General features: G+C 38.2%; 1 protein-coding gene across 1 annotated transcript in view; it reads right to left on the minus strand.

Moving 5' to 3' along the window:
• LOC133644113 (E3 ubiquitin-protein ligase HERC2-like) overlaps nucleotides 1–27,947 on the minus strand; it is a 163,967-nt gene that overhangs the window by 111,222 nt on the left and 24,798 nt on the right. Inside the window, exons 4-10 of the mRNA XM_062038431.1 lie at nucleotides 27,102–27,230; nucleotides 17,222–17,441; nucleotides 17,053–17,153; nucleotides 5,373–5,514; nucleotides 5,150–5,254; nucleotides 4,900–5,071; nucleotides 2,220–2,393 (exon numbers count right to left, since the gene is read on the minus strand). Coding sequence (XP_061894415.1) covers nucleotides 2,220–2,393; nucleotides 4,900–5,071; nucleotides 5,150–5,254; nucleotides 5,373–5,514; nucleotides 17,053–17,153; nucleotides 17,222–17,441; nucleotides 27,102–27,230 — 1,043 coding nt within the window. The remainder of the gene's footprint in view (nucleotides 1–2,219; nucleotides 2,394–4,899; nucleotides 5,072–5,149; nucleotides 5,255–5,372; nucleotides 5,515–17,052; nucleotides 17,154–17,221; nucleotides 17,442–27,101; nucleotides 27,231–27,947) is intronic.

The following is a 27,947-nucleotide window of genomic DNA, read 5'->3' on the forward strand; positions in this document are numbered from 1 at the left end:
GCATTGGGCTCAAAAAAATTGGCCAGGGCACGAAAGTAACATACATATACACACATACATTTTATTTATATTATATATATATATATATATATATATATATATATATATATATATATATATATATATATATATATATATATATATATATATATATATATATATATATATATATATATATATATACTGTGTATATATATATACATACATTATATATACATACATACATATACAGTACATATATACACATACATATATGCAGTATATATACACATATATACACACATACCTATATATACATATACATATATGTATACACATACACACATATACATATAGCGACAATGTTCAGTGAGCAGGTTGTGTTGTGTGACCATGTGTGTTGAACTTTGTTAGTTGCATTTTTTTATTTTTTTTTTGCACCATGACTAGGGGAGGTTGTTTGGAGTGTGTCATAAAAGTATATGCTGTGCCATTATTTCACAGCACTTTGTTGATGTGATTTACTCACATTGTCCACAAGATGGCAGCAAATATGTAGCATTCAGAAACTGCCTGGTATTTAAGATTCATTTTCAGACGCTCTCCGGTGCGATGCTTTGTTGAACTAATGACGTCTCGCGAGCCAAACTGAAGAGGCCAGTGGCCCGCGGGAGGTAGTTTGGACAACCCTGACGTAGATTATAGTTGAGACATTTTTGGCAGAGATATATTTTCTGTCGTCTTCATGTCCGTCCATCTCTGTCACGTTATTTGATTGAATCACGGAACACAAAACTCTGCGTGCTCCTTTAACGAGCCCACGCTGCGAGCGTCGCGGACGGAGGCTTGTCGAGCTACTCCATCGCGGCAGTAGCCAAAACAAACAAAACAGGGCCGGGGAGATCCCGTAGAAGAAGGACAAAAACTGGATTTCCTGGCAAAAATGGACAGCTTTTGCCAAGAGAGGAGACGTACGTGAATGCGGCTGAGTAGACCGCAGCAGAATTCTCACAAGAACTCAAATTAATTCCCTGTCAGATACCAAAACACATTTGGGGAAAATTATTGACAATAAGAGTAATTTTCATTAATAAATTAATTTTAAAAAATGGCCTCATGCAGGACAAGAGGTCATAACTATCTACGAAACCCACAACCAGTGAAGTTGTCACGTTGTGTAAATGGTCAATAAAAACAAAATACAATGATTTGCAAATCCTTTTCAACTTAAATTCAATTGAATAGACTGCAAAGACAAGATATTTAATGGTCTAACTGAGAAACTTTATTTTTTGCAAATATTAGCTCATTTGGAATTTGATGCCTGCAACATGTTTCAAAAAAGCTGGTACAAGTGGCAAAAAAGACTGAGAAAGTTGAGGAATGCTCATCAAACACTTATTTGGAACATCCCACAGGTGAACAGGCTAACCGGGAACAGGTGGGTGCCATGATTGGGTATAAAAGCAGCTTCCGTGAAATGCTCAGTCATTCACAAACAAGGATGGGGCGAGGGTCACCACTTTGTGAAATTGTCCAACAGTTTAAGAACAACATTTCTCAATGAGCTATTGCAAGGAATTTAGGGATTTCACCATCTACGCTCCGTAATATCATCAAAAGGTTCAGAGAATCCTGAGAAATCACTGCACGTAAGCGGCAATGCCCGTGACCTTCGATCCCTCAAAAAGCGACATCAGTGTGTAAAGGATATCACCACATGGGCTCAGGAACACTTCAAAAAACCACTGTCAGTAACTACAGTTCGTTGCTACATCTGTAAGTGCAAGATAAAACTCTACAATGCAAAGCGAAAGCCATTTATCAACAACACCCAGAAAGTGATACAGTGGTAAAAATGGCCCCTGTGCCAACTTTTTTGCACTGTGTTGCTGCCATTAAATTCTAAGTTAATGATTATTTGTAATAAAAAATAAAAAAATTACGTTTTTTTCAGTTTTAAACATTAAATATCTTGTCTTATTCAATTGAATGTAAGTTGAAAGGGATTTGCAAATCATTGTATTCTGTTTTTATTGACCATTTACACAACGTGCCAACTTCACTGGTTTTGGGTTTTGTACTTCAATATTTGTAATATTTTTTAAATACCAAATACTGGTATTCTATGTGAATATATTGTATTTGCTGATGTAGTTCTGTTGGGAGTTGATACTGATACACTCCAAAATGGCAAATATCGTCCGATCTCTATTCCATAGCGTACGTCGTTTAGCTACCTTGTGCGTGGACGGGGAGTTGAGCTGCGGGGGGCTGCGAGGGCAAGCCAAGCGGTCCAAGTGGGCCAGGATCACCACGGCCGTCTGGCGAAGATCGATGGCCAGCTCGTTGTCCTGGGGCAGAGTCAGGTAGCGCAGGAAACTCTCGTTTGGACTCAGAGGTGCTGAGAGAATCTGCAGATCATATTCATCAACCCACAAATGATTCGTTATTACAGATGACTGTGATTGGATGAAGACTGTGTGCGTTATTAATGGTGCCACAGTATATGCTGAAGTGCCGTTTTAATCGTGTTTAAGAGTAATAAGGTTTTATGGAATGTTATAAAAACAAAAGAAGGTGCTTCTGGGTGAATGCTTGCAAGTGTTGCCTGCTGTTTGGAGCTTTAAACCGGAGGTTCTGTCTTCTAATCGTCCATAGCGTTTCCACCCGTATGGATTCTTCATTCTCCAAAATAAATCAACTCAAGTTTGGAAAAAAATGCCAACATGGCACTGCCATATTTATTATTGAAGTCACAAAGTGCATTATTTTTATTAACATGCCTCAAAACAGCAGCTTGGAATTTGGGACATGCTCTCCCTGAGAGAGCATGAGGAGGTTGAGGTGGGCGGGGTTTTAGGGGGTAGCGGGGGTGTATATTGTAGCGTCCCGGAAGAGTTAGTGCTGCAAGGGGTTCTGGGTATTTGTTCTGTTGTGTTACGGTGCGGATGTTCTCCCGAAATGTGTTTGTCATTCTTGCTTGGTGTGGGTTCACAGTGTGGCGCATAACGGTGTTAATGTTGTTTATACGGCTACCCTCAGTGTGACCTGTATGGCTGTTGACCAAGTACAGTGTTTCCCATAAACTGCCAAGATACTTGTGGCGGTGGGGGCGTGGCTATGGGCGTGGTCACCATGACATCATCGAGTAATTTGCATAATTTACTACAATGATATGATTTTCTCTAAAAAGGCTCAAAAAATGTATACTTACTAATTAATAACAGTTTTGTTTTAAACGTCCATCCATCAATCCATTTTACAATATAATTACAACACTTTATGTACATATTTATATACAGATTTGAACAATAAATTATTCACTGAAATATATTTATTAATTGTGGTTCTTACAAAAAATATATCTTATAAAATATAAAAGCTAAAATGTCTCTTAAAGCTCTGCCCCTTTAATTAGTGCATACTAAATAATTTAACTTTAGCCTACTACTACAACCATATTATTTACCAGCAACATAAAGTGAAACAGAGGCAGAGGTGTCCTGCCAGTCAGTAACAAATAAACAGAAAACAGTAGTGGTGGTAGATAGACACAGAGCTTCATCAAACATCTGATCCACTGAACAAAGAGCTCACTGACAAAGGTTAACCTATTGTTACTATAACAATCTACAAGGTTAATGTAGGTTGCTTCTCTTTCTTCCCCTCCATTTTTCTGCATTCTTTCATATCTCAAGTTATCATTACGTACAGGTATATGTATTGTTGCATTTGAACAACTGTATTGTTGATAATAGAGGTCAAGTATTGGTATTGTTCATTTTCAATAGCGCTATTTCTATTGGTATTTGTATTGCTCCATTTGCAGTGTAATAATGCTCATTGTCATTTCTGTATTGTGTTTTATTTTCGCTAACTGCTTATTTGCTATTACTTTTACCATCATATTTGTACATGTCGTATTTGCTGATGTTGCTCTATTGTTGTTGTTGTTGTTGTGTTTGTGTTTGTTGTTGTTGTTTTTGTCTCTCTGTCTAATCCCCCTCTTGTCCCCACAATTTCCCCCTCTGTCTTCTTTTTTCTCTTTCCATCCCCTCCTGCTCCGGCCCGGCTGCACCAAATGATAATATAAATACATTTAATAAAGTCAAATACAAATGAGGCAACAAGAGAAGTATCCTACACTTCTCTTTTGTAAAGTAAATTTGAACAGCCTATATGGGCATCTACATCAACTATATGATTTGCCTGAGAAGCTGGACAGGACAAAAAAATATATATGTATATATTATTATTATTATTATTTTTTTTTTTTAAATTTGTGGCGGACGTAATTCTTTCGTGGCGGGCCGCCACAAATAAAAGAACGTGTGGGAAACACTGAAGTATGCCTTGCATTCACTTATGTGTGTGTAAAAGCCGCATATGAAGCTGTTTGTATGGAGGAAAAGCGGACGTGACCACAGGTTGTAGAGGACGCTAAAGGCAGTGCCTTTAAGGCACGCCCCCAATAATGTTGTCCGGGTGGAAATCGGGAGAATGGTTGCCCCGGGAGATTTTCGGGAGGGGCACTGAAACTTGGAAGTCTCCCGGGAATATCGGGAGGTTGAAACCAATACCGATAATTTCCGATATTACATTTTAAAGCATTTATCGGCATCTCCAGTTGTATTGTTAATGAAGTATGTGTCAATGAAAGGGCATTTTATGACTTTTCTTAATTTGATCACATGCTATAGTATGATTTTATTGTCATAATTTTATTGCATGATTTTTGTATCCCATTAATTTAGGTAGCCAGGGACTGCAGATGGAAATGAGCTATAATCTGGTACAGAACATATCTGTCTTTGAGCTTAATGTTTCTGTGCATTGTCCCTTCAAATAAAGACTAAACTAACTAACTATAGTCCGGAAAGTACCGTAAAGAAGCGACCTCAATGTGCGGCCACTAACCTCCAGTTCTTCCTCGAGGACAAGCTCCTCCTTGCTGCTGTGTATGTTCTTGAAGCGCTGCAAAAGGGGCAGCAGAGGCGCGCTGGTTCCCTGCGTGGAACGCTCGTTGTCCATCTCTCGGGTGCCGCTCTCCCACAGGCGCAGCAGCAGCAGAATGGCCGACAGCAGCTGACTGGAAAAGACGTGAGGGACAAACGTGAGCGAGGGGGAAGCTGTGGTTACCTGAAGAAGGGTCTGTTGTCGGCGCCACCTGAGTGTGCCTCTCTGCACGGCCAGCTCCAGCAGGATGGCCAGGGCCAGGTGCTGGTCCTGGAGGGGAATGTTTCCCTTGGTGCTGGCGTTTCCATGGATTTCACTGGGGAAGGGACACAGGACACGTGAGACGCAGACATTTTGATGGGCCCGCTATCTGTGCCCTAGACTTGGTCGCTGGACTTTGAAGATGTGGAGCTCAACAGGAACCGGCGGCTCACCTGAGGAACTTGGTGGCCCTCTCAACCACCTCCAGCCAGACCGAGGACACGGTGCCCTCATCGAACAGGGTGGCCTCTGGCAGGGCCCGGAGAGCATCCAGAGACTCCTGGAGGAGTTCACTGCAAAGGTCTGCGTCATCTCCTGCACAAAACCACAACACCTTCTGCTTGAGAGAAGCCTTTAAAGCAAGGGGGGCCAAACCTTTTCCACTGAGGGCCTCACACAAAAAAAAAATCTAAACATGCAGGGCCATTTTGATCATTTTCATTTTCAAAACCAATACAATATTTACTTTTTTTTAACCCTTTAGGGCTGTTACTCAAGTTTGGTCTCAGGGAACTGGAAGGGCCTCAGTCATAAATGTTAAAACTAAGTCATATGTTACTTATTTATTCAGATATTAAGTTTAATTTGATTGATTGATTTTACTTTTCATGCCCTCATTGTTAAAGAAAACTTTGTTTTTATTGCAAAAACTTTGTTGGGAACACAACCCCGCCAGCCTGTGCTGTGAGGAAGTAGGAGGGCCGGGGCTTCACACACACTCACCGCCGGAGTCAGTTTTAACCCCTCGGTGGACTGGACTCCTGTCAAGCGAGCCAGTGTAAACAGCTAGCTAGCTGCTAAGCTAGCGCGGAGAAAGGCAGCGCCGGTCAGTAAGAAGCTACTCCTACAGACCGCGACCACTTCCCTGAGGACAGCAGGAACTTCACTCGGTGACAGAAAACACTGTGAGTAATGGCTTCCTGCGCGTCTTGCACCATACTCACGGAGAGGTTGGCTCTGCTAGAGGGCCGTGTCCGCCAGTTAGAGCAGAGTAATGTCGTAACTTTAGATGTTGCGGACACATCTGCTAGCGTTAGCTGTAGCGAGCTAACTAGCCCAGCTTGTAGCAGTCCTAAGCGGCCTACAAGCTACGGTGTACCGGTTGAGACGCATAATAGATTTAGCTCTTTAGCTAGTCCTACACCCCAGTCTACCGGGCACCACACCTTAGTTATAGGGGACTCCATCACCCGAAACATAAAGCTTAGCAAACCAGCCACAATAAAGTGTATCCCCGGGGCCAGAGCACCTGACATTGAAGCTAATCTTAGGGAGCTAACTCGCAACAGGCCTAGTAAACACGTACGACAGGCTAATCGCACCACTAATTATGCGAATATAGTTGTACACGTTGGCTCCAATGACACTAGAATGAGACAGTCAGAGATTACAAAGAGAAACATAGCCAGGACTTGTGATCTCGCCAGAAAGATGTCCAGGCATCGAGTAATTGTCTCTGGCCCCCTGCCTGCGAGAGGCAATGATGAGAGATATAGCAGATTAGTCTCGCTTAACAAGTGGTTGGCTAGCTACTGTAGGACGCAGGGACTAACGTTTATTGATAACTGGCCCTCTTTCTGGGGCAAACCAGGCTTGCTGATGAGAGACGGCCTTCACCCTAACCAGGAAGGCGCCATCATCCTGTCTAGAAACATAGACTACTATTTAAGTCTCACTTGACTGACTACACTAGAGCAAGCCCGGTCACAGGCAATTACAATGTCTGTTAGTCCGGGTGAGGAGTCAGTTAAGCTAGAACTAGCCAGCGCCAGGCTGGATAATCCATGTACGCATAGCAATTCTCTTAGAATAATACACAATTCACATAATGTTTTTTCTGTTGTGTCTGTGTCAGAGGTGGACATGCATTCTACTGAGGTGGCAAATTATGATATGTCCAGTCTATTGCAGCACCAAGCAAACAATCGGAAAATTCCCGTCATATCAATTCCTAGATATGGTCGAAACTATTTAAAGTGCACTACGCATAATAAACGCAACATTGTTAATATTGCCACTACGGATAATCTTAACAAAAACTCGTCAAAACAGCCCAATACCTATAATATGGGCTTTTTAAACATAAGATCATTGTCTCCCAAGGCGTTATTGGTTAATGAGGTCATTAGAGACAACAATCTTAACGTCATTGGTCTTAGCGAAACCTGGCTCAAACCGGACGAATTTTTTGCGCTCAATGAGGCATCTCCTCCTAACTATACGAATGCGCATGTTGCCCGCCCTCTTAAAAGGGGAGGGGGTGTCGCACTAATATACAATGAAAATTTCAACCTTACCCCTAACCTAAATAATAAATATAAATCGTTTGAGGTGCTTACTATGAGGTCTGTCACACCGCTACCTCTCGACCTGGCTGTTATCTACCGCCCCCCTGGGCCCTATTCGGACTTTATCAGTGAATTCTCAGAGTTCGTTGCTGATCTAGTGACGCACGCCGACAATATAATCATAATGGGGGACTTTAATATCCATATGAATACCCCATCGGACCCTCAGTGCGTGGCGCTCCAAACCATAATTGATAGCTGTGGTCTTACACAAATAATACATGAACCCACGCATCGCAACGGTAATACAATAGATCTAGTGCTTGTCAGGGGTGTCACCACCTCCAAAGTTATGATACTTCCATATACTAAAGTAATGTCCGATCATTACCTTATAAAATTTGAAGTTTTGACTCTTTGTCAACAAGCTAATAATAATAATAACTGCTATAGCGGCCGCAACATTAATGCTGCCACAACGATGACTCTTGCTGACCTACTGCCTTCGGTAATAGCACCATTCCCAAATTATGTCGGCTCTATTGATAAACTCACTAACAACTTTGACGATGCCTTGCGCGAAATTATTGATAGTATAGCACCGCTAAAGCAAAAAAGGGCCCCTAAAAGGCGCACCCCATGGTTTACAGAAGAAATTAGAGCTCATAAATTATCATGTAGAAAACTGGAACGCAAATGGCGCGCGACTAAACTTGAGGTTTTCCATCAAGCATGGAGTGATAGTTTAATAACTTATAAACGCATGCTTACCTTAGCTAAAGCTAAATACTACTCAAATCTCATCCGCCTCAACAAAAACGATCCTAAATTTCTGTTTAGTACAGTAGCATCGCTAACCCAACAAGGGACTCCTCCCAGTAGCTCCACCCACTCGGCAGATGATTTTATGAATTTCTTTAATAAGAAAATTGAAGTCATTAGAAAAGAGATTAAAGACAACGCATCCCAGCTACAACTGGGCTCTATTAACACAAATACGACTGTATATACGACGGACACTGCCCTCCAAAATAGTCTCTCTATTTTTGATGAAATAACATTAGAGGAATTATTACAGCGTGTAAGTGGGATAAAACAAACAACATGTTTACTTGACCCACTTCCTGGGAAACTTATCAAGGAACTGTTTGTATTATTAGGTCCATCAGTGTTAAATATTATAAACTTATCACTTTCCTCCGGCACTGTTCCCCTAGCATTCAAAAAAGCGGTTATTCATCCTCTGCTCAAAAGACCTAACCTCGATCCTGACCTCATGGTAAACTACCGACCGGTCTCCCACCTTCCGTTTATTTCCAAAATTCTCGAAAAAACTGTTGCACAGCAGCTAAATGAACACTTAGTGACTAACAATCTCTGTGAACCTTTTCAATCCGGTTTCAGGGCAAATCACTCTACGGAGACAGCCCTCGCAAAAATGACTAATGATCTATTGCTAACGATGGATTCTGATGCGTCATCTATGTTGCTGCTTCTTGATCTTAGCGCCGCTTTCGATACCGTCGATCATAATATTTTATTAGAGCGTATCAAAACACGTATTGGTATGTCAGACTTAGCCTTGTCTTGGTTTAACTCTTATCTTACTGACAGGATGCAGTGTGTCTCCCATAACAATGTGACCTCGGACTATGTCAAGGTAACGTGCGGAGTTCCCCAGGGTTCGGTTCTTGGCCCTGCACTCTTTAGTATTTACATGCTGCCGCTGGGTGACATCATACGCAAATACGGTGTTAGCTTTCACTGTTATGCTGATGACACTCAACTCTACATGCCCCTAAAGCTGACCAACACGCCGGACTGTAGTCAGCTGGAGGCGTGTCTTAATGAAATTAAACAATGGATGTCCGCTAACTTTTTGCAACTCAACGCTAAGAAAACGGAAATGCTGATTATCGGTCCTGCTAGACACCAACATCTATTTAATAATACCACCTTAACATTTGACAACCAAACAATTAAACAAGGAGACTCGGTAAAGAATCTGGGTATTATCTTCGACCCAACTCTCTCGTTTGAGTCACACATTAAGAGTGTTACTAAAACGGCCTTCTTTCATCTCCGTAATATCGCTAAAATTCGTTCCATCTTGTCCACTAGCGACGCTGAGATCATTATTCATGCGTTCGTTACGTCTCGTCTCGATTACTGTAACGTATTATTTTCGGGCCTCCCTATGTCTAGCATTAAAAGATTACAGTTGGTACAAAATGCGGCTGCAAGGCTTTTGACAAAAACAAGAAAGTTTGATCATATTACGCCTATACTGGCTCACTTGCACTGGCTTCCTGTGCACTTAAGATGCGACTTTAAGGTTTTACTACTTACGTATAAAATATTACACGGTTTAGCTCCAGCCTATCTCGCCGATTGTATTGTACCATATGTCCCGACAAGAAATCTGCGTTCAAAGAACTCCGGCTTATTAGTGATTCCCAGAGCCAAAAAAAAGTCTGCGGGCTATAGAGCGTTTTCTATTCGGGCTCCAGTACTCTGGAATGCCCTCCCGGTAACAGTTAGAGATGCTACCTCAGTAGAAGCATTTAAGTCCCATCTTAAAACTCATTTGTATAATCTAGCCTTTAAATAGACCCCCCCTTTTTTAGACCAGTTGATCTGCCGTTTCTTTTCTTCTCTCCTCTTCTCCCCTGTCCCTTGCGAGGGGGAGTTGCATAGGTCCGGTGGCCATGGATGAAGTGCTGGCTGTCCAGAGCCGGGACCCCGGGTGGACCACTAGCCTGTGCATCGGTTGGGGACATCTCTGCGCTGCTGACCCGTCTCCGCTCGGGATGGTTTCCTGTTGGCCCCGCTGTGGACTGGACTCCCGCTGATGTGTTGGATCCACTGTGGACTGGACTTTCACAATGTTATGTCAGACCCACTCGACATCCGTTGCTTTCGGTCTCCCCTAGAGGGGGGGGGTTACCCACATATGCGGTCCTCTCCAAGGTTTCTCATAGTCATTCGCCGACGTCCCACTGGGGTGAGTTTTTCCTTGCCCGTATGTGGGCTCTGTACCGAGGATGTCGTTGTGGCTTGTACAGCCCTTTGAGACACTTGTGATTTAGGGCTATATAAATAAACATTGATTGATTGATTGATTGAAAACAAAAAATAGAAAATTTCCAAAGTGGAATCTTTGATGTGAAATAATTAAGTATTGTATTATATATGATATAATATAATAAGTCATATATATATATAATATTTTTTTTTCAATGCTTAAATCTGTATATCATCTTCAGATCTATGATTTATAATTTATGCCCTTTTTGTTCAGGACAACCCAGTTTTTTATGGCAAAAACACAAATATGCATTATTTCCCCCACAAAGTTTGCAAAGTACAATATTTTATGTGACGTAATTGGAGTCTTAAATAGGGAAATAATCTATTTCAATTGATTATTATTTTTTGAACAAAGACTGTTTTTAAAAAAATAAAAATATCCCACTAAAACTCAAGGGATCCAAAAAGGGCCCCACTCATAAACATTTTTTTTTTTTTAAATACATTATTTTATATTTGATGTTATTTACAATGTGTTTTGGTTGTTTGTTTATGCTCTTTTTGTCTTGGAAAACAGCTTTTTTAAGCAAAAAACTCCCACAAAATATGCAATATTTTCCCAAAAATATTTCAAAGTTGAATATTTGATGTGAAGTAATTGGATCCTTGAATGGGTCAATAATTCATAACCAAGATAATTTTCCAAAAAAATTGCACAAAGACTCTCAGGGATCCAAAAAGGGCCCCACTCATAAACATGTTTAAAAAATACACTTTCAACACTTAAATCTCTAGATCCACTTCAGGGGCCGTACTTATCAAGCTTCTTAGAGTGCCATTTTACACTTAAGTCCTGAGAATTGGCGAAATTTAGTCCTACTCTCAAACTTAAGAATAAAAGCTTTTTATCAACGTTCTTAAGTCTAAGAATCACTCCTACTCTCCACGATATTTAAGAGACCTTCAGAGGTGTCTTAAGTGGTTAGGAGTTGCCAGCAGGGGATGGCACTGAGGCGAGAGAGACGTGCGCGAACGTTCAGGGAACGGAACAATGTTGTTGGTTTTTTTGATGACGAGCAGCTGATCAAACGGTATCGTTTAGACAGAGCGGATATTATTTTTGTCACAGATTTAATACTTTTCGATTCCTTGTTGATTTCTGCATGTGTCTGCAGTGGGCTAGTATATATAGAGCCACCCACACCAGTTTCAAATTAGTTGCCTAATTAATGAATTGGAAAGAAAATGTTATGACAGTAGCGTATGTGTGTGGCCGTGAGGTGAGTGACGTCAGTGAGTGTGTGGGCGATAGAAGAGAGGGAGCGGTAGCGTGAGTGCCGGCGGGGACTAGTTTGTTTTGTATTATTTTGTAGTTTATTGTCAAAATATACACTCCCATTGTCCACTTAAATATTTCCAAGATATTTCTTCATTCTTAGACAACGGATTCCCTTCCGTGATTGGTCATTTCTATGGACGTCACCTAAAATTCCGTTTACGGCACATAGTAATGTCGTAATTCAGCTCTGAGTGTGACACTTAAGATTCAGTCCTACACTTCGCTGAAAGTGTGAGTAAGACACTTGATAACTAACTTTTAAGTGCAGCTTTCAGCGAAGAATTTATTTACTCTTAAGTCAACTCTTAGCAGACTTCTTAGGAGTAATTCTAAGAAGCTTGATAAGTACGGCCCCAGATCTATCCGTTGATTATAAGTTTTCATTATTTTTTTAAGTTTTGGTTGTTTATTTATGCTCTTTTTGTCTTGGAAAAATATTTCAAAGTGTAATATTTGATGTGAAGTAATTGGAGCCTTGAATGGGTCAATAATTCATAACATTGATTTAGATTTTCTTTTTTTGAACAAAGGTTTAAAAAAAATTACAAATCCCACAAAGACTCTCAGGGATCCAAAAAGGGCCCCACTCATAAACATGTTTAAAAAAATATATACATTATTTTATATTTTATGTTATTTTCAACATATTTTGGTTGTTTGGTTTATGTTCTTTTTTGTCTTGGGAAAACTTAAGTTTTTTTTAATGCTAGAAAACACAAAATATGCTATATTTTCCTAAAAAATATTTCAAAGTGTAATATTTGATGTGAAGTAATTGGAGCTTTGAATAAGTCAATAAATCATAACATAAAATATTTTTATTTTTTTTGAGCCAGGCCATTTTTCGGAAAAACTCCCACAAAGACCCTCAGGGATCCAAAAAGGGCCCCACTCATAAACATGTAAAAAAAAAATACATTATTTTATATTTTATGTTATTTCCAACACTTAAATCTCTAGATCAACTTCAGATCTGTTGATTATACGTTTTCATTATTTTTGTATGTTTTGGTTGTTGTTTTATGCCCTTTTTGTCTTGGAAAACTTTGTCTTTTTATGCAAAAAAAAACACAAAATATGCAATATTTTCCCAAAAAAATATTTCAAAGTGTAATATTTGATGTGAAGTGAGCCTTGAATAGGTCAATAATTCATAACATTCATTATTATTATTTTTTTGAACCAAGACAATTTTCTCTAAAAACTCCTACAAAGACTCTCAGGGATCCAAAAAGAGCTATCTATCTGTTGATTATAAGTTTTCATTATTTTTTAATGTTTTGATTGTTTGTTTTACGCTCTTTTTGTCTTGAAAAACTATGTGTTTTTTTTATGCAAAAAAACTAAATATGCTATATTTTCCCAAAAAAATATTACAAAGTGTAATATTTGATGTGAAGTAATAGGAATCTTGAATGGGTCAATAATTCATAACATTGACTCATTATTTTTATTTATTTTTTAACAAAGATAATTTTTCGAAAAAAATCCCACAAAGATTCAAGGATCCAAAAAGGGCCCCACTCATAAACATGTTTAAAAAAATACATTATTTTATATTTTATGTTATTTTCAATGTGTTTTGGTTGTTTGGTTTCCAGGACAAAAAGAGCATCAAAGACAGTTTTTTTAATGCAAAAAAACCCCCCACAAAATATGCTATATTCTCCCCCAAAATATTTCAAAGTGGAATATTTGATGTGAAGTCATTGGAGCCTTGAATGGGTCAATAATTCATAACATTGATTTTGATTCTTTTTTTTTAACAAAGATAATTTTTCTTTAAAAAAAAATCCCACTAAGACTTTCGGGGATCCAAAAGGGCCCCACTCATAAACATGTTAAATAAATAAAAATCATATATTATTTTACGTTATTTTCAACACGTAAATCTTTAGATCATCTTCAGATCTGTTGATTATACATTTATTATTCTTTAATGCTTTGTTAGTTTGTTTAATGCCCTTTTTATGGCAATTATACAAAATATGCAATTTTTCCCCAAAAAAATATGTCAAAGTGGAATATCTAATGTGAAGTAATTGGAGCCTTGAATAGGTCAATAATTCCTTTTTTTTTTTTTTTTTTTTTTTTTTTTTTTTTTAACAAAGATAATTTTTCGAAAAAAATCCCACAAAGACTCTCAAGGATCCAAAAAGGTCCCCAGTCATAAACATGTTTAAAAAAAATACATTATTTTATATTTTATGTTATTTTCAATGTGTTTTGGTTGTTCGTTTTCCAGGACAAAAAAAACATTAAACAGAGTTTTTTTATGCAAAAAAAACAACAACACACAAAATATGCTATATTTTCCCCAAAAAATATTTTAAAGTGCAATATTTAATGTGAAGTAATTGGAGCCTTGAATGGGTCAATAATTCATAACATTGATTCATTATTATTTTTATTTTCTTGAACAAAGATAATTTTTCGAAAAAAGTCCCACTAAGACTCTCGGGGATCCAAAAGGGCCCCACTCATAAACATGTTAAATAAATAAAAAATAATATATTATTTTACATTTTATGTTATTTTCAACACGTAAATCTTTAGATCATCTTCAGATCTATCCGTTGAGTATAAGTTTATTATTTTTAAATGCTTTGTAAGTTTGTTTAATGCCCTTTTTATGGCGATTACACAAAAAAAGCAATTTTTTCCCCAAAAAAATATGTCAGTGGAATATTTGATGTGAAGTAATTGGCGCCTTGAATAGGTCAATAATTCATTGTTTTATTATTTTTTTGAACAAAGATAATTTTTCGAAAAAAATCCCACAAAGACTCAAGGATCCAAAAAGGGCCCCAGTCATAAACATGTTTAAAAAAGATACATTATTTTATATTTTTTGTTATTTTCAATGTGTTTTGGTTGTTTGTTTTCCAGGACAAAAAGAGCATTAAATAAGAGTTTTTTAATGCAAAAAAAAACCCACCACAAAATATGCTATATTTTCCCAAAAAATATTTAAAAGTGGAATATTTGATGTGAAGTAATTGGAGCCTTGAATGGGTCAATATATCATAACATTGACTTTGATTCTTTTTTTAATAAAGATACTTTTTCGTAAAAAAATCCCAGTAAGACTCTCGGGGATCCAAAAGGGCCCCACTCATAAACATGTTAAATAAATAAAAAATCATATATTATTTTACATTTTATGTTATTTTCAACACGTAAATCTTTAGATCTTCAGATCTATCTGTTGATTATAAGTTTATTATTTTTAAATGCTTTGTAAGTTTGTTTAATGCCCTTTTTATGGCAATTACACAAAATATGCAATTTTTTCCCCCAAAAAAATATGTCAAAGTGGAATATTTGATGTGAAGTAATTGGAGCCTTGAATAGGTCAATAATTCATAACATTGATTTATTTTTTTCATTTTTTTTTAACAAAGATAATTTTAAAAAAAAAATCCCACAAAGACTCTCAAGGATCCAAAAAGGGGCCCACTCATAAACATCCATCCATCCAACCATCCATTTTCTACCGCTTGTCCCTTTAGGGGTCGCTGGAGCCTATCTCAGCTGCATTTATTTTTTTTAAAAATACATGATTTTATATTTTATGTTATTTTCAATGTGTTTTGGTTGTTCGTTTTCCAGGACAAAAAGAGCATTAAACAGAGTTTTTTAATGCAAAACCCCCCCCACAAAATATGCTATATTTTCCCAAAAAATATTTAAAAGTGGAATATTTGTTGTGAAGTAATTGGAGCCTTGAATGGGTCAACATAACATAACATTAATTTTTATTTATTTTTTTTTTTTTTTCAAAGATCATTTTTCGTGAAAAAAAATCCCACTAAGACTCTCGGGGATCCAAAAGGGCCCCACTCATAAACATGTTAAATAAATAAAAAATCATATATTATTTTACATTTTATGTTATTTTCAACACATAAATCTTTAGATCATCTTCAGATCTATCTGTTGATTATAAGTTTATTATTTTTTAATGCTTTGTTGGTTTGCTTAATGCCCTTTTTATGGCAATTACACAATATTGCAATTTTTTCCCCAAAAAAATATGTCAAAGTGGAATATTTGATGTGGAGTAATTGAAGCCTTAAATATGTCAATTATTCATAACAACATTGATTTTGATTCATTATTATTATTAGCAATGACAGTTTTAAAGAAAAAAAATAATGTAATGTGTTATTAGCAATGTTGGGACTAACGTGTTACAAAGTAACGCGTTACTGTAACGCCGTTATTTTCGGCGGTAACTAGTAGTCTAACGCGTTATCTTTTATATTCAGTAATTCAGTTACATGATGCGTTACTGCGTTATTTTACGTTATTTTTTATGTAGTATCGGCTAGAAACAGAATATCTGAGTGTGTTTTATTGGAGAGTTGCAGTGTCGTCCTTCTGATTCTTCCTGTGTGACAAGGGAGAGAAGAGGCGCGGTGTGTGTGTGTGGGTGGGTTTGGGGCGGGGTGGCGTGTCTGTGTTTACTAACAACAAGACATCATGGCGGAGCCGAAGCAGAGTTTCTTAACATGGAGATATTCTCACTACTTTTCTTTTGTCGAGCACAAAGAAAAGAACATTTTAGTTAAATGTAAGTTGTGTCTTGGATTAAAAAATCCTATCCACTGCCCAAAACAGCAATTCAAATCTGCTGAAACAGCTACAAAAGCAACATGCTTCGACGAAGCTAGTAAAGAGAGACACACTTCACCTTCACTTTCACCTAAGGATTTTAACGGAGGGACAACATTGATAGAGCCATTGCAGCGTATGTGCTAGAAGACATGCAGGCTATATCTACAGTGGAGTCACCCGATTTCAGGCAGCTAATTAGCATGATAGCGGGCGTCAAACAGCAAATGGCACAGAAAACATTTTCCATGTACCTGGACACATTGGACAGTGAGGACATAAAAATGGAAAAAATAGTTACTTTTCACAGTAACGCATTACTTTTTGGTGTAAGTAACTGAGTTACTTTTGAAATAAAGTAACTGTAACTAATTACTGGTTTTCAGTAACTAACCCAACACTTGTTATTAGTGTCAACATTGCAACTTTCACCTTTTTGCTCTTTTATTCCACTTTTGTATAGTTTTTCATAGTATTTTAAAAATAAATGAATTGAAAATACATAAATTAGCTGCGGGCCTCACTTTAGCCAAGTGAGATGTTGACCATGACAAGTGCAGAACTGTGAGGTTCTCCTACCTGACCTCCAGGCCCGACGCAGGAAGGCAAAGGCAAAAGAGAGCGCCGCCCTGGAGCCCACTCTGGCCAACCCTTCCACACTCTTGCTGTCAGGACGTGGACTGAGAAGACAAGTACAGAAAGTCAACACACTCCCGCCGTATCCTAAATAATAATGATGATGAAGCACCTTTTGTTGTCGGTGGCGGGCCGCGGTGAGTTGATGGGGAACTTCCAGTAGACCTTCTCCTTCTCCATCATGCTGTAGCTCAGAGAGATGAGGTAGCGCTCCAGGATGACCAGACGTTGGCACAGGCGGCGTGCAGACAGCGTGCTTTTGGCCATCTGGGACGAGAGCTTCTGCTGGTCGTCAACTAGCACCATCAGGCAGTCCTTCAGCTCCTTCTCGTCTGCACACACCACCAGCATGTTAGCAACACTAGCATAGCTTTGTGAGCCACATGCTAACATAGCATTCTGACATCATGCTACATTAGCAACACTAGCAGAGATACATGTTAACATAGTATTCTGACATCATGCTACATCAGCAACACTATGTGAGCTACATGCTAACATAGCATTTTGACATCATGCTAGGTTAGTAACACTAGCATAGCTATGTGAGCTACATGCAAACATTACATTTTAACATCATGCTAGGTTAGTAACACTAGCATTGCTATGTGAGCTACATGTTAACATAGCATTTTACATCATGCTAAATTAGTAACACTAGCATAGCTATGTGAGTTACATGCTAACATTACATTTTAACATCATGCTAGGTTAGTAACACTAGCATAGCTATGTGAGCTTCATGCTAACATTACATTTTAACATCATGCTAGGTTAGTAACACTAGCATAGCTATGTGAGCTACATGTTAACATAGCATTTTACATCATGCTAAGTTAGTAACACTAGCATAGCTATGTAAGCTACATGCTAACATTACATTTTAACATCATGCTAGGTTAGTAACACTAGCATAGCTATGTAAGCTACATGCTAACATTACATTTTAACATCATGATAGCTCTGCTAGTGTTGCTAACCTATGTGAGCTACATGTTAACATAGCATTTTGACATTATGCTAGGTTAGTAACACTAACATAGCTATGTGAGCTACATGCTAACTTAATATTTTAACATCCTGCTAGGTTAACAACAATAACAATGTGAGCTACATGCTAACATGAAATCTAAACATCATACCAGGTTAGAAACACTAGCATTGCTATTTGAGCTACATGCTTACATAGCATTTTAACATCAAGTTAGGTTAGCAGCACTAGCATAGCAATTTGAGTTACATGCTAATATTACATTTTACATCATGCTAGGTTAACAACACTAGCAGAGCTATATGAGGTACATGCTAACATAGCATTTTTACATCATGCTAGATTAGCCACACTAGCAGAGCTACGGGAGCTACATGCTAACGTAACATTTTCACATCAGGCTAGGACAGTAACAGTAGTGTGTGTGTGTATATATATATATATATATATATATATATATATATATATATATATATATATATATATATATATATTACAGTGTCCGCCCTGAGATCGGTAGGTTGGAGTTCAAATCCCAGCCGAGTCATACCAAAGACTATAAAAATGGGACCCATTACCTCCCTGCTTGGCACTCAGCATCAAGGGTTGGAATTGGGGGTTAAATCACCAAAATGATTCCCGGGCGCGGCACCGCTGCTGCCCACTGCTCCCCAAGGGGATGGGTCAAATGCAGAGGACAAATTTCACCACACCTAGTGTGTGTGTGACAATCATTGGTACTTTAACTTTAACTTAAAGGCCTACTGAAACCCACTAGTACCGACCACGCAGTCTGATAGTTTATATATCAATGATGAAATCTTAACATTATAACACATGCCAATACGGCCGGGTTAACTTATAAAGTGACATTTTAAATTTGCCGCTAAACTTCCGGTTCGAAACGCCTCTGAGGATGACGTATGCGCGTGACGTAGCCCGGCGAACACGGGTATGCCTTCCACATTGAAGCCGATACGAAAAAGCTCTGTTTTCATTTCATAATTCCACAGTATTCTGGACATCTGTGTTCGTGAATCTGTTTCAATCATGTTCATTGCATTATGGAGAAGGAATCCGAGCAAGCAAAGAAGAAAGTTGTCGGTGCGAAATGGACGTATTTTTCGAACGTAGTCAGCCACAACAGTACACAGCCGGCGCTTCTTTGTTTACATTCCCGAAAGATGCAGTCAAGATGGAAGAACTCGGATAACAGAGACTCTAACCAGGAGGACTTTTGATTTGGATACACAGACGCCTGTAGAGAACTGGGACAACACAGACTCTTACCAGGATTACTTTGATTTGGCTGACAAAGACGCAGACGTGCTACTGTGAGTATGCAGCTTTGGCTTTTTTTTGCGTATGTACGTAACTTTTTTAAAATATATAAGCTTTATGAACCTTGGGTTAGGTGAACGGTCTTTTGGGCTGAGTGATTGTGTGTGTTGATCATGTGTTTGAATTGTATTGGCGTGTTCTATGGAGCTAGGAGCTAGCAGAGGAGCTAGGAGCTAGCATAACACGTACCGTACCGTACGTGCGCGTCACGTACGTAACTTTTTAAAAATATATAAGCTTTATGAACCTTGGGTTAGGTGAACGGTCTTTTGGGCTGAGTGATTGTGTGTGTTGATCAGGTGTTTGAATTGTATTGGCGTGTTCTATGGAGCTAGGAGCTAGCAGAGGAGCTAGGAGCTAGCATAACAAACACGCAGGTGTTATTATGCAGGATTAATTTGTGGCATATTAAATATAAGCCTGGTTGTGTTGTGGCTAATAGAGTATATATATGTCTTGTGTTTATTTACTGTTGTAGTCATTCCCAGCTGAATATCAGGTACCGTGAGTATGCAGCCTTGGCTGCTAAACATTCGATAACTTGACCGTATGTGCGCGTCACGTACGTAACTTTTTAAAAATATATAAGCTTTATGAACCTTGGGTTAGGTAAACGGTCTTTTGGGCTGAGTGATTGTGTGTGTTGATCAGGTGTTTGAATTGTATTGGCGTGTTCTATGGAGCTAGGAGCTAGCAGAGGAGCTAGGAGCTAGCATAACAAACACGCAGGTGTTTTTATGCAGGATTAATTTGTGGCATATTAAATATAAGCCTGGTTGTGTTGTGGCTAATAGAGTATATATATGTCTTGTGTTTATTTACTGTTGTAGTCATTCCCAGCTGAATATCAGGTCACCCCCGGCTCTCACAGCATCTTCCCTATCTGAATAGCTTCAACTCCCCACTAGTCCTTCACTTGCACTTTACTCATCCACAAATCTTTCATCCTCGCTCAAATTAATGGGGAAATTGTCGCTTTCTCGGTCCGAATCTCTCTCACTTCATGCGGCCATCATTGTAAACAATAGGGAACTTTGCGTATATGTTCAACTGACTACGTCACGCTACTTCCGGTAGGTGCAAGCCTTTTTTTTATCAGATACCAAAAGTTGCAATCTTTATCGTCGTTGTTCTATACTAAATCCTTTCAGCAAAAATATGGCAATATCGCGAAATGATCAAGTATGACACATAGAATAGATCTGCTATCCCCGTTTAAATAAAAAAAATTCATTTCAGTAGGCCTTTAACTTAATATATACACATACAGTGTGTATATATATATATATATATATATATATATATATATATATATATATATATATGTGTGTGAGCTACATGCTAACATTACATTTTAACATCATGCTTGATTAGCAACGCAAGCATAACTATGTGAGCTACATGCTAACATTACATTTTAACGTCAGGCTAGGTTAACAACACTAGCATTGCTATGAGAGAGCTACATGATAACATTAAATGTAACATCATGCTAGATTAGACACACTAACACATGTGAGCTACATGCTAACATAGCATGTTGCAATCATGCTATGTTAGCAACACTAACATAGCTACGTGAGCTACATGCTAACAATACATTTTAATATACTACTATATGAGTACGTATTTTCTCTTGTTTCATTGAAAATTAAACAGCAAAGTCCATTTGACTGTCATCTGTTTTAATTATGAGACACAATTGTGTCAAAGTCATGATTTTTTTTTTTTTTTTACATGCTTGAAATAAGAAATTATTACTTTAAAAAAGTAGTTTTATACTTGTGAGTGTTGATGACACAGCTTTGCACAGTTGATATTCTAGTTTCAAGCATGTTTTACTCAATATAGGTCATACAATCTCAGCAACAAGCTGTAATATCTTACTCAATCAATCAATGTTTTTTTATATAGCCCTAAATCACAAGTGTCTCAAAGGGCTGCACAAGCCACAACGACATCCCTCGGTACAGAGCCCACATACGGGCAAGGAAAAACACTCATTTAGGACCAAAACCCTTAAAACAAGTAAAACACTAACATAAAATCTGCTTAGTGAGAAGAATTATCTTATCAGACAGAAAATAAGCAAATATCACCCTTATTTCAGATATTTCATCTTACTTAGATTTCACTTTTTGCTGTGTAGTTCATGCACATTCAGATAAATTCCTTAAAATTACAATTCAAAAAATTTTGGCCGGGGGCCGGTCTGTATATATGCGCACTAATTGACTGAAAGAGCACGCATTTGGCGCGATGATGTCATGTTATCGATGGAAAAATGCATTTTTATTAGGGATGTCCGATAATATCACCCGATAAATGCGTTAAAATGTAATATCGGAAATTAACGGTATCGTTTTTTTTATTATCTGTATCGTTTTGTTTTTTGTTTTTTTTTAATTTTTATTAAATCAACATAAAAAACACAAGATACACTTACAATTAGTGCACCAACCCAAAAAACCTCCCTCCCCCCATTTCTTTCTGTTATCAATATTCTGGTTCCTACATTATATATCAATATATTTCAATACAGTCTGCAAGGGATACAGTCCGTAAGCACACATGATTGTGCGTGCTGCTGCTCCACTAATAGTACTAACCTTTAACAGTTAATTTTACTCATTTTCATTAATTACTAGTTTCTATGTAACTGTTTTTATATTGTTTTACTTTCATTTTTATTCAAGAAAATGTTTTTAATTTAGTTATCTTATTTTATTATTATTTTTAAAAAGTACCTTATCTTCACCATACATGGTTGTCCAAATTAGGCATAATAATGTGTTAATTCCACGACTGCATATATCGGTTGATATCGGTATCGGTTGATATCGGTATCGGTAATTAAAGAGTTGGACAATATCGGAATATCGGATATCGGCAAAAAGCCATTATCGGACATCCCTAATTTTTAGACAATATGATTTGCCTGAGTGGCTGAGAGACTCCGAGAATAACAAGCGCTCGCTTTGTTGCCTTTCCATTAAGAACAATAAATTTGTTTTTAGTATAAGTTTGCTGGTTTCAAGAAATGTAATGCCGAGCGCATATCATTATGTCAAGATAATGGCACTAGCATTTACTTCATTTAAGAATATTTTTCAACATATTGAGCAAAAAGGTCTTTTTTTTTTCTACCAACAAAAGTGCACTTGTTATTAGTGAGGATATACTTATTTTAAGGTACTTTTGGGTTCATTGAGGTTAGCTAATTTGACTTGTTTTGACAAGCCAAATTTTCTTGTTATATTGGCAGATAATTTTGCTTAGTTCAAATAAAATACACCTAATTTTTGTATATTTTTTTCTTGTTTTTGAACTCTGACTTTTTGCAGTGTACCCAGCCCTAATTATTAGGCACTCTTAGAGCCTAACGTGAAAGCACATGTTGCTCTTCCCCATGAGCAGCGGGTGTTGTTCTGATACATCATCATATCATATCGGGTCACGAGCAACACCACGGCCAAAATAGCAGCTCTGAAAACAACTTAAGCTTCACGTGGCTGTCGGAGCAAAGTGAGCATATTGTCCGATCCATAGCTCATCAACTACATCAGGGCCGGAAATATAAACAAATATAAAGTTCATGAAGAGGCACTAGAGTTGTAGGGTATACCGGTACTCATGATTTAAAAACAGAACTTTACTATTTTGTTTTTCCACCCCTTAGCAATCTCTAGATCAACCTCAGGGCTATCTGTCCATATAAAGTTTATTTTTTATGTTTAACAATGTCCTCTTTGTTTAAGCAAAACCTGTTTTTTTATGGCAGAAACACAATATTTAACATTTTCCAGCAAAAAATATTTCAAAGTGGAATATTGGATGTGAAGTAATTGTAGCCTTAACAATTCATAAAAAACATTATTTTGATTCATTATTATTTGTTAAAATGATAAATCAAAGTTTATTTATACAGGCCTTAATCACAAGTGTCTCAAAGGGCTGCACAAACCACAACGACATCCTCTGCTCAGATCCCATAAATATTTATTCTTATTTTTACTCTTAACATTTAAAATCTCTTCTATTCGTCGATTATATGTTTTTATGTTTGTTTTATGCCTCTTATGATAGGAACTGTTTTTACAGCAAACACACAAAACATGCAATATTTTACCCAAATAAATATGTCAGAATGTAATATTTGATGTGAAGTAATTGGAGCCTTAAATATGTTGATAATTCATAACAACATTGATTTTGGTTTATTATTATTTTTTGAACAATGACAGTTTAAAAAAATAAATCCAAATGGGTCCCACTAATACAGTGTTTTTCAACCACTGCGCCGCGGCACACTAGTGTGCCGTGAGATACAGTCTAGTGTGCCGTGGGAGATGATCTAATTTCACATATTTGGGTTAAAAACATTTTTTGCAAACCAGTAATTATAGTCTGCAAATGATGTGGTGTTGTTGAGTGTCTAGAGCTCGGCAGAGTAACCGTGTAATACTCTTCCGTATCAGTAGGTGGCAGCCGGTAGCTAATTGCTTTGTAAATGCAGGTAAAAAGGTGTCTTTTGCTTAAACCAAAAATAAATAAAAGGTGAGTGCCCTTAAAAAAAGGCATTGAAGCTTAGGGAAGGCTATGCAGAGCGAAAGTAGAACTGAACTGGCTACAAAATAAACAAAAACAGAATGCTGGACGACAGCAAAGACTTACTGTAGAGCAAAGACGGCGTCCACAATGTACATCCGAACATGACATGGCAATCAACAATGTCCCCACAAAGAAGGATAAAAACAACTGAACTATTCTTGATTGCTAAAACAAAGTAGATGCGGGAAATATAAGACTTGAAACTGCTACAGTAAAATACCAACAAAACAGGAAAAGCCACCAAAATAGGAGCGCAAGACAAGAACTAAAACACTACACACAGGAAAACAGCAAAAAACTCCAAATAAGTCAGGGCGTGATGTGACAGGTGGTGACAGTACACCTACTTTGAGACAAGAGCTATAGTGATGCATGCTTGGTTATGCTTTAAAGTCATATCCAATTACTTTTAACTGTCAACTGAGTTCATGATTTCTGCTAGTGGTGAGCCTCCGGATTTTTTCAACGCAAAAAATGTGCCTTGGCTCAAAAAAGGTTGAAAAACACTGCACTAATATGTGTTACAATTAAGTCATAAATATGTATTCTTATTTTTACTCTTAACGTTTAAATCTCTAGATCAACTTCCATCCGTCAATTATAAGTTGTATGTTTTTTTGATTGTTTTATGCCTCTTTTGTCATAGAAAACAGTTTTTATGGCAAACACAAAATATGCAATATTACAAAGTGGAATATTTGATGCGAAGTAATTGTAGCCTTAACAATTCATAAAAAACATTATTTTGATTCATTATTATTTTTGAGCAATGACAGTTTTAAAGAAAAAAAACATCCTGTATGGCAGCTTTGTGTTACTAGAGTCAACAATGAAACTTTGTCTCTTCTTCTTTTTCTTTTTTTTTAACAGTATTTGTAGAATGTGCTGCTGTGTTAAAAACCAGCTGCACGTCGGCCACCCTGTTTGAGTGGAAAAGGAGTTTAAAGGTGAATGCGGGCAACATGTGATTCAAAGAACCTGACAGGAAGTGCGCAGCACAGCGCTCATCCAGTTGCAATCCTGGTGATGCCGTTTCCTGTCTCTTGCCCCCACGCACGCCCCTCACCGTCACCCTGGAGCTTATCTCCTTGCCGCATAGCAGCGACCCACCCAGCAGTGACGGTGCTCTCGGGTGAAAGACCCCTCCTCCTGGTCACGGCCCAACAATATGTCGCCATGAAAAGAGTTATTTAGGCGGGTCATGTGACCAGGCATGGTGAGGGAGCGACAAGATTGTGTAGCAAAGCAGCAGCAACAACAACAACATACACACTGATAAATAACTGCATAGAAATACTAGACAATATGAAAGGGGGACTTCATAACCTCTTCAGTGGACTCAAGAGAGGTGACCTGGTCTTAACTTGGAGCAACACGGCAGTTTCAGGGTCTATTTTCATCTATGGCTGTAGGCAACCCCCTAATGTGCGTTTTATTAATTCCACACGATGCTTATGGAAAAATGTTGCTCCTCACTTGTTGCTGTGGAAAATGATGTATCAGCACTATTGCAACTAGAGATGTCCGATAATGTCTTTTTTGCCGATATCCCGATATTGTCCCACTCTTAATTACCGATTCCGATATCAACAGATACCGATTAATACAGTTGTGGAATTAACACATTATTATCCCTAATTTTGTTGTGATGCCCCGCTGGATGCATTAAACAATGTAGCAAGGTTTTCCAAAATAAATCAACTCAAGTTATGGAAAAAAGTGCCAACATGGCACTGCCATATTTATTATTGAAGTCACAAAGTGCATTATTTTTTTTAACATGCCTCAAAACAGCAGCTTGGAATTTGGGACATGCTCTCCCTGAGAGAGCATGAGGAGGTTGAGGTGGGTGTATATTGTAGTGTCCCGGAAGAGTTAGTGCTGCAAGGGGTTCTGGATATTTGTTCTGTTGTGTTTACGTTGTGTTACGGTGCGGATGTTCTCCCGAAATGTGTTTGTCATTCTTGTTTGGTGTGGGTTCACAGTGTGGCGCATATTTGTAACAGTGTTAAAGTTGTTTATAAGGCCACCCTCCGTGTGACCTGTATGGCTGGTGACCAAGTATGCCTTGCATTCACTTGTGTGTGTGAAAAGCCGTAGATATTATGTGATAGGGCCAAAACCTTAAAGGCAGTGCCTTTAAGGTTTATTGGCGCTCTGAACTTCTCCCTACGTCCGTGTACACAGCGGCGTTTTAAAAAGTCATACATTTTACTTTTTGAAACCGATACCGATAATTTTGAAACAGATACTGATAATTTCTGATATTACATTTTAAAGCATTTATCGGCCGATAATATCGGCAGTCCGATATTATAGGACATCCCTAATTACAACATTGGTTGTGTTGCTGCTAGGGATGGCTACCCTTCACATCTGAACCCATACGCTGCCTGGGAATCGGTAACAGTACACGACGCTACAAAGTGTTAATACTGTAAGTATTGTACTTATTACACACCAGCTGTTTTGAGTGTAACATGCATCTTAGGTGTAGTTTTCATTGACACATTTGGAGGAGTTGAGATCGCCATGTAATATCGCTAATGATAATCAGTAGCATGTCAACAGCAAAGCCAATGTATATTAGCATCAAGCTAGCGCATTTTTGGAAAAGTGGAGTCTTACTTTACCTACGTTGGAGCGGTTTTTTGAGTCAATTTCTTTGTTGGTAGTGGAAATGGCAACACGACCCAGAGCGAGTATGGCAGAGTTTGCGCTCAGTGCTGCTGGAGTGATCGGCAAGTGCTGAAAATGAGTCGGCAACCAGGCGCGCAAGCATGGCTTAATTGGATTTTAAGTGCATCGGTGCCCGGTAGGACCGGCGGTATTCGGTTGGTGCCAAAAAAGTACCGGATTCGGTGCCCATCCCTAGTTGCTGTGGTGTTGTATTTAAGGTCAAATAGTTTTTCTTCTCATTTTCTCATGCACACCATCGAAGACAGCCGTGTTCCAATCATTGCTCCATCCTCTTAGTTTGTTCTGCCCACTGGAAAACGACCCCATCGGCGGAAAGTCATGTGATCAATTAAAGGGCGTGCGCTCTCACCTGGCTGCCGCCCCCAATCCCAGGTCTCGATGATGGAGTGGTGCACGGCCGTGGACGCCTCCTCCTCATCCTTCTTCTCCTTGTCGTTGGCTTCGTCCTTCTGGCTCCCGAAGCATCCCGGACAGTCTTCTGGAAGTTGGTCAGACAAGGTGTTAGGGATAGGTCTCTCAAAAGGGTCGATACTTTGACGCAAAACATGATTTTTTTCCCCCTCTATTGTCAGTACAGAACATTCTCCAGGCATGTGATTTGCACTTAATGGGGGTCTGGGGGCATTAGCTAACTTCCTTCATCTATTCAATGTCAAAATATATACAGTAGAAATAACTAGATGAGGCAATTCCTGAAGGAATTGCATGAGAATGCTCCAATGCTGACATTGAACGGAAATCCTGGAATTTTTTTAAAATAATTGTTGAAGTAGAGCACACAATTCCCAAACAGGCTGAATATTTTGAAGTTGGAACCGTTTGAATCAGATGAAAAACGTGGGAGTTGTGGAACTTTGAAGAATGTCCCATTCATTTCAATGGGAATTTCCCAAAAACTTGGGAATTTCGGGAAAAGCGGGAATTTTTTTGAAAATGGTAAAAAACTTGAATGGTCTGAATTAGAGACCAATTTTTGCCGATATCCGATATTCCGATATTGTCCAACTCTTAATTACCGATATATACAGTCATGGAATTAACACATTATTATGCCTAATTTTGTTGTGATGCTCCGCTGGATGCATTAAACAATGTAACAAGGTTTTCCAAAATAAATCAACTCAAGTTATGGAAAAAAATGCCAACATGGCACTGCCATATTTATTATTGAAGTCACAAAGTGCATTATTTTTTT

Source organism: Entelurus aequoreus, linkage group LG27 (assembly GCF_033978785.1).
Source record: "Entelurus aequoreus isolate RoL-2023_Sb linkage group LG27, RoL_Eaeq_v1.1, whole genome shotgun sequence".
Taxonomy (NCBI): Eukaryota; Metazoa; Chordata; class Actinopteri; order Syngnathiformes; family Syngnathidae; genus Entelurus; species Entelurus aequoreus.